The sequence below is a fragment of the Salvia miltiorrhiza genome, chromosome 2 (genome assembly GCF_028751815.1).
Source record: "Salvia miltiorrhiza cultivar Shanhuang (shh) chromosome 2, IMPLAD_Smil_shh, whole genome shotgun sequence".
In the NCBI taxonomy this organism is placed as follows: Eukaryota; Viridiplantae; Streptophyta; class Magnoliopsida; order Lamiales; family Lamiaceae; genus Salvia; species Salvia miltiorrhiza.
In genome coordinates this window covers 1,031,804-1,040,070 of record NC_080388.1, presented here as the reverse complement: position 1 = coordinate 1,040,070, position 8,267 = coordinate 1,031,804, and the positions used below count along the sequence as shown (strand labels likewise).

Below are 8,267 nucleotides of genomic sequence, written 5' to 3'. Positions count from 1 at the left end.
ATCCGTCCCCAATATGCCCCCCTCTTTTGATCCGTCCCACGGATGACATCGTTCGTCTCCTCTGCCCAAACTTGGACGATGAGATCAGTATGCTCGGGAAGATAAGTATGACAGAGCCTTCTTTCCGCCGCCGGCTTGTCGTGCTTGATTTTGTGGGCGATTTCTTTCCTCCGGCCGCCTTTCTTTGGTTTGGAGGCACTTTCCTTGGCACTTGCTGGGGCATCCTCAGCACTTGCTGGGGTCTCCTCCAAGTTGATTTCCCCCATATCGGGGTGATAATCGGTGGAGAGATCGGGGCACCAATTAGGATCATAGTAGTAGGGGTTGTGTGGATCCATGGAAATTGTAGAGGAAGAAAGAAATTGAAAGAGGAAGAAAATTGTAGAGGAAGAAAATGTGGTAGGGAGAAAGGGAAAAGAAGGATTTTTAAAGAGGAGAAGGGAAAAAAAATTTGAACGGTCAAGGGACCGAATTCCAAGAAAATGAACAGCCCAAAAAATTTCAAAATTCGAAAATTCATTATTATTTTTTAATTAAGGCGAGTGCAAAACACGCGCCAAGTCTCTCTCTCGCTCGTGTATACTCGAAGGATCGAGCAGGCCTCGAGTAAGGCCCCCCCGCAACGCCCTACTCGAGTGCAACGCTCTACTCGAGTAAGCGTTCGAGTAGGAGCGTTGCGGATGCTCTTATATGGCCTAATCCTTATTAAGATTGTTGCAACTTTTCTTTTATTTTCATTTTATTTTTTATGAACAAGTATAATTTTCTCTAACACAGTATGTTTTTAACAAACTAGCATTAAAAAAAAAATCAAAATAAACACAAATAATTATTCATTTAAATAAAGGAGATAGGCAAAGGAAGTTGGCAGCTGGGGTTGGGGTCGTGTGACCACTATGATTAGATGCATGATTAGTTTCACCCCCCCCCCCCCCAATCCACATTTTACATGTTTTGCCAATGCCACGTGACATAAATATGTTTTCTTTAGGGTGTGGTTAGCCTGAAAATTATTCTATAAAATAAAAATTAATAAGTTGATGACTTGATATACTCTCTCCGTCTCACGAAGCTTTACCAGTATTACTTTTTGAATTGTCCAATGAAGCTTGAGCATTTTCTTTATATAGCAAATATTTTTTTTTCCTTTATTCATCTTTTCACTTTTTTACATATCACATTTAACACACAAAATACTAGTAACTCCTTAAAATCCGTGCCGAAAAAAAATTACTCAATCTTTACAGGATGGAGGGAGTATAATTTATTGCACTATAACAATATTAGTGGCAATATTATAAAGTTTAGACATACACTTACGATGTACTCCCTTCGTCTCATGACTCTCATTGATAATGAATCATTACTTTTGGATATGATTATTAAGAAGAAGAATGATTTAAGGATAAAAGTGGTGCAACCTATAACTTTTTGTGAGAGAAGATGGTTTCTTTTTATGGCACAGACCATTATCAATAAAATAGACTAAAAAAAAGTGAGTAATTATCAATGGGACGGAAGGAGTATGGCGCGCACAATTTATTGCACTGAAAGTATAAGTTGATACACTACGATAATATTGAAGCTCAACGAGAATTAGGAAAAAAAACTCCGAACAAAAAACTCTGAATATACTAAAAATTCCTTAAAGCAGCTAAAACTAATTATATCTAAAAAGGTTAACTGCATATAAATTATTGAACTTTTAACAAATTCTCATTTTGCACACGAATTTTAAAATTTTTATTAAAATTACTCAACTATTAATTTTTTTTCATTTGACATATTCGCTCATTTTTCGTTGTGGTAATATAGCATAAATATACTCGCTTAGTATGAATATGCTTGCGTGACATATATTATTATGTGAAAAAAATAGAACGGACGTCTTATTGTCTAGTTAGATGGAAACGACGCCGTTTTAGGTCCAAAATTTGGTCGAAAAATGAGCAAATATGCAAAATGAGAAGGAAAAAAAAATGAATAGTTAAATAATTTTAATAAAGATTTTAAGTTTATGTACAAAATGAGAATATATTGAAAATGTTCAGTAATTTATATGCAATTAAACATATCTAAAATATGTGAAAATGAACTTTAATTAGCACTTTCAAATTACACCAATATACGAATAGGATTAATTCTACGTTCTCCGAATAAGAAGGTTCTCATTTAGGGTTGTATACGAATCAAATAATTTTGTTCGATTCGGTATTCGTGTTTGAATTTTGAGATTCGTATTCGAAAATTTACGAATCAAATCCAAATACAAATAATATTTTTGATTCGATTAATTACCAAATACAAATTGAAAATTTTGATATTCGATTCGATATTCGTAAGTATTCGATTCGATTAAATATTTATAATATATATATATATATATACAATATTTTATTTATAATTATCTAATCTAATTATAATTGTATAGAGATAATTAATGAAAGAAATGTATAACAACAACCAACCTAAACCTTATTATTAAATAGATAAGCTAACAACTTATAATTAAATGAATTAAATAAAAAACAAAAATGATTAAAACTAAATTTTAATATTTCTAAGCCCTAAATTAAAGAGCAAGCGCCCGCCTTTCTTTCACTTTCATGTCTCTAGGTTGAATATAGAATCTTACATTGTTTAGAATATTATTTTACATATTTTTAATAAAATTTTGAATTGAATCGAATATTCGAATCAAATACGAATAGTTCGAATATTAATTCGAATCGAATACGAATCAGATTTATTATTCGAAAGGTATTCGAATATTGATTCGAATCTTGAATAATTTCATGAATACAAATCGAATACAGTGATATTCGCTTTGATTCGATTCGTCTACAACTCTATTCTCATTTGAATCTTATACTCCCTTCGGCCACCAATTCATGTCCTAGGGGAAGAGGGGGCACGAATTTTAAGAAAAAATGTATTATTTATTGGGAAAAGGTGCAGATTCCCCCCTGTAGTACACCCCCTAGAGCTTTTAGCCCCCCAAAGTCGGTCAAAGCGCGTTGACCTCCCCAAAGTCCCGGAAGAAGGGTGCAATTAAGTCCGAAGGCCTTAATAAAAATAAAAATAAAAATAAAAAAATTTAGGGGGGTGTACTACATGGGGGCTTAATTGCACCCTTCTTCCGGGACTTTGGGGAGGTCAACGCGCTTTGACCGACTTTGGGGGGCTAAAAGCTCTAGGGGGGTGTACTACAGGGGGGAATCTGCACCTTTGCCCTTATTTATTTGTTGAGTAGAGAAGGGAACACGACTTTTAAGAAAAATATGATTTATTTGTTAAGGAAATAATTACTAAAAATGAGTAAGATACGAATTGGTGGACGGACCAAAATGACAAATTAATACACGAATTGGTGAACGGGTGGAGTATATAATAAAATTATTATTAAAAATAGCTCGGACGTTTGATCCCGTGATTTTTAACCAAAATTTACAAAAATTATGTATGTTGTTCAATTTATAACATGAGCAAAAAATCCGGCCAATTGAGAGATGACGTGACTCGCCAAAAACTGACTTGACAATTAAAAATCAGCTCTCAAACGTTAGATTTTAAGAAGTTTGAGCTCTGAGTAAAACAATGACGTTTGGAAGCTGATGTTGAGATTAAAAAAAAAAATTCAATATATATATATATATATTTAATTGTAAAGTTAACTTATGGCGAGCTACATCACCCCTCAATTAGTCTGATTTTTTGTTCAAACAATAAACTGAATAACATAGATACGTTTAGATTTTTTTTATACTTTTTATAAATTTGAACTTAAAATGGCCATAAAATCAAAATTAAAGCTATTTTTTTTTTTAGTAACGATCCTATATATAATTAATCAATTTTGGCATTTAGGTTCATAAAAAATGGAAATTACGTCCACTCTTATATTTCCATGATCGTGTGCAATGTCATGGTTGTTGGCCTACTCATTATATCTTCATCTACATAGTTTGTGTAGTTTGCTCAACTATTCTTTGACTCCTATCTTCTTATTTTAGTTTTAGTTTTCGACCTAGAGAGAGAGAGAAAAAAAAAAAAGTAGTGGAGTTAGTTTCCATAGAGTGGTGAAGCACGCTATTCTTTTCTCTGTCATCTAATTTTTAATATTTTTATCTAAATATTTATTTATATATTCAAAATCTCTCTCTCTCCTGCACCCCACCCCACCCACTCCCCTCCTAAAAATAACTGCCGGGAAAATGTAAAACCCTCAACTCCCATTGGTGGATTCACTCCACCTTCACCTCCTGCAGCTTCAATCATCACGCCCACATTCTTCCTATTTTTTTTCTCCCCTATCTCTGCAGCCAAAGAGCTCATTTTCATTTCCTCCCAACTTCACCAACACTGAATTTTTTTTTCTTTTCCCAAATTAAATCAGCCCAAACTCATCTCCAAAAATGTTTAATATTCTGTTTGGATGGACAAAGGCTTCGAAATGGTACATATAATATTTTGACAAAATTAGTTCTGTTTTTTTTGGTGTGTACATCAATTCGATGTCTGAATTGATGATGTTAATTTGTGTTTCTTTTCACAGTAAGAAACTGATAAAGAGGGTGCAGTGTCGGCTGAAACTGCTCAAGAGCAAGAGGAGTTGCATTGTGAAGCAGCTGAGAAACGACGTCGCCGAGCTTCTCAAGCACGGCCACGATCAAGCCGCTTTTGATAGGGTACGGTATTTATAATGTTTCGTTTCGTGTTTCAATCTCGTGTTTTATTCTGTTCGAAGAAAATAAAATACGAGATTGAAACCATTAATTACGTTCATTTTCTTGGTAGTTGTTATAAGTCGTGTTTCAATCATGTTTCTTATTCTATCTCGATTGCTCGACGCGTCTCTAAAATAAAATACGAGATTAAAACATCTTGCTGGTGCTTTGGTGTAGAAGTACTGTTACATTCATTTTCAATCTTGCTATATATACTACTTTAAATATATGCTTGTATTCATGTTTAAATCTCGTATTTTATTATGTTTCGATAGTCCCATATGATCATAAAATAAAATACTAGAGAAGTACTCGCATTCCTTTTCTTGCTAGTTGTTATGTACTATTTTAATATGTATATGTTTGCATCAGTGTTTCAATCTCGTATTTTATGTTAATCTGTCTCATGTTTAAAGTTTTCGAAATATTTCTACCTATTTTCATTATTTTTTTGATGTTGATTTTATTTTATTTCAGGTAGAGCAAGTTGTGATTGATGAAAATATGGTTCAAGTATATGATCTGCTGTACCAGTTTTGTGAATTTATAATCATTAATCTTCCCTACATTCGCAAGCACAGGTATCTAATTTCTTCTTTAACTATGAAATTTAACAAAAAAATTATGGGATTATGCATGTTTCATTTAAACTATTAAAATTTGAATCCATCAAAATTTATTTGGATATTTTTGTGATCCGCCAATGTTTAAAGCATGTAACATGTTCAATATTTTTCTTTTGTATTGGTATATAATTAATATTTATTTAGTGTGACGATTACTTATCTTCTAATAAAAATATTAATGTTTGTGATAATGTAACAGTGTCACATATATAATACTCACGTAGAACATATAATGCGTCCTTTATACTTTCAACAATTTGATGAATTTGTATGTTGATTAATTAAAATATAAAATTATATCAACGGACACTTGTAAAATGAGTACCATATATACAACATAACGAATACAAACGACACCTAATTAATAGAAAATTGTAACTATTTAGATAAAAATATGGAAATAGTAGTCATGTTTTACGTTAATATACTCACACGAAAAATTTCATATAAATTCATGTAACAGGTACTGTAACACTAATTTTGGTTACACAAAAAATTCTTGTAAATTATGTAAGGGCATTATAGTAACAAATGGTTATTATTTTCACATTTTTATCTGTATGAATAAAATTTTGTTTTGCTATATGAAAAAGACTAGAATTGTATATTTTCTCGTAACGAATATACTAATTAAGTCCACTTTTTCAATTCGAATATCAATTTTAGGGACTGCCCTAATGACATCAATGAAGCAGCATCAACTTTGATTTTCTCATCAGCAAGATTCGGAGAGCTTCCGGAACTCCTCTCGCTCCGGAAGCTCTTCGATAGCCGTTACGGCCAAAAATTCGTCACAACCGCCCTTGAACTACTCCCCGGGAACCTCGTCAGCACTCAGGTTAGCTCGTCTTTTCTAGCTACTCGCAGTTGTTACTTATAGGTGCACTCGAAATAATTCGAGACAGGGTACTAATACTAATATTTTTTACTTATTAATTATTATTTTTATTTAAAATTGCAGATTATAGAAAATCTTGACATGAAAAGCGTGCCCGATAATGTGAAGTACAAATTCTTGGACGAAATTTCTCGAAGTTGCATTGAGGCAGGGCCTTTGTTTCTTGAATACAAACCGCATTTGCAAGAAAATGAGGTAAAATTCATTGCAAATTTGTTTGAATTTCGTTTTGGAAAAAATTTGAAGTGAAATTAATTAATCACACATTATGTGATTGTGTGCATCAGATGGGTGATCAAAACGACATCGTTAGGGGAGATAGAGAGAGAGACGGCAAGATCATGTACGAGGATTTGTTGAAAATTAATGAGGAGAAGAAATTTTGGAAAAAATCATGTTTTGGATTGAGAAAAGAAGTCGATTTTGGCAATCATGAAATGGAGACTAGTTCAGAAAATTCAGCCAAATTGGGCGAGGAAGTGATCTATCTTGATGATATTGAGGAGTTTATTTCACCGGTGATCAAGGATGGGAACCTCCAAGATCAGAGATTGTTCGTGTTCAAATCGTTCGGGGAGAAAACGGATCGTGACCGCGACGAAACAGAGTCGAGAAATTCGAGGCGGTCGCAGAGGAAGAGGTCGAGGAGGAGATCGCTCGTTCGAGGAACCCTAAGTGCGCTTTACAATGAATTTGCCGCGTATTACGGGGAGTCGGATGGGTCGTCGCCCGAGATTAGGCGTAAGTCGCATCATCTGATCAGAGATAGGTGCCGAGGGCCGGTCTTAGGTGGGCCCCGTTACTTCTCTGTAGGAGAAGTGAATGGGGCCGTGGAGGCAAGGGAGTTTTCCTCTGCAGGAAGACTGGCTCTGCCTCCCACTGCCCTAAGGGCTATCACTATGCCTTGTGAAAGGCCTAGAGAGAGTGATACGACGGCGAATATTGATAGATCGAACTCATGTCCTTTTAGTCAATCCCACGACGTCTACTCGCCTTGTCGCCATATCCATCCGAAGCTACCGGACTACGATGAGCTGGCAGCGAAGTTCATGGAGCTCAAAAGAGCAAATCTTGAGAAGAAGTGAATGATTAAAATGAAGTTAGATTGATTTTCTGAGCTGTTTTAGAAGTAACTCTTTTTAGTAGGGCAGTTTTGTATAGTTTAGTTGATTTAATTTGATCATAGTATTCTTGGACTAGAATCTGTATGATTATTCGATTAGGTTGTGCTTTTTTGTTTACATTTAGTAGGCATTGTTTGTATCCTTGCTTCCAACATTAATTAGTGAAACTAAACATGAGATTGAATGGCATGTATAAGAGTTAATGACCTAAAAATTATGTTTATTATCTTAAATTAGTGATTCCTTCTTTAATTATGTTCTTTGTTTGTAGATATGCGATGCAGATATCTGAATTATGCATGTAAGTTGAATTGTACAAATACAACGTTTAGACATTTCTTTGATAAGATCTTTATCTCCAACTAATTGAGATCACATAGAAAATAATCAAGCGGAGTAAATTAACACCTTCATACTCAAATCCTCACTTACTTCATGAATTTCAAATTTCCAAACATCACACAAACTAACACCTTCAATAATCCATATACCAAAATAAATCCATGCTTTTCATGCAAAAGATAAATAAATAACATCTCAATAGCATGAATACACTCTCCACTTAAGGTTAGAAGATGAAAAAATTTTAGAAGACTTCCAACCCTATTTTTTTTTGAAAATTTTGAAGAGAAGAAAAGATGATGTTTTCATGCTTTAACACTCCATCTACATGTTTATCAAGCTTAATTATAAGTAGATTCATGTGATTAGAAGCTTACTCTATGATTTTTGAAGAGGAAAGTATAGCTCCTCCTTCTTGAACCAAGCTTTCAACCTCAATCACGCTTTTGATATAAAAAATATATATGTAGATTTTGAGCTTGATTTGGTAGTTGATTAAGGTGTAGAATTAGCTTGTGCAGTTTTTTTTACTTACTCATTAATGGCGGTG

At 33.7% G+C, this 8,267-nt stretch overlaps 1 protein-coding gene across 1 annotated transcript; it reads left to right on the top strand.

The window, feature by feature from the left end:
- The first annotated feature begins 3,976 nt into the window (after nt 1-3,976).
- On the top strand, nt 3,977-7,589 carry LOC131012480 (uncharacterized). The gene is made up of 6 exons (XM_057940447.1): nt 3,977-4,456; nt 4,556-4,688; nt 5,205-5,308; nt 6,020-6,191; nt 6,315-6,446; nt 6,539-7,589. The coding sequence occupies exons 1-6, from the start codon at nt 4,416-4,418 to the stop codon at nt 7,334-7,336; spliced, it is 1,380 nt and encodes a 459-aa protein (XP_057796430.1). The 5' UTR covers nt 3,977-4,415; the 3' UTR covers nt 7,337-7,589.
- Nucleotides 7,590-8,267: the final 678 nt, after the last annotated feature.

Coding starts and splice junctions, on each gene's coding strand:
- LOC131012480 (XM_057940447.1), top strand. CDS start 4,416: ATGTTTAATATTCTGTTTGGATGGACAAAGGCTTCGAAATG. Junction 4,457..4,555: donor TGGACAAAGGCTTCGAAATG/GTACATATAATA, acceptor TTCTTTTCACAG/TAAGAAACTGATAAAGAGGG. Junction 5,309..6,019: donor CCCTACATTCGCAAGCACAG/GTATCTAATTTC, acceptor TATCAATTTTAG/GGACTGCCCTAATGACATCA.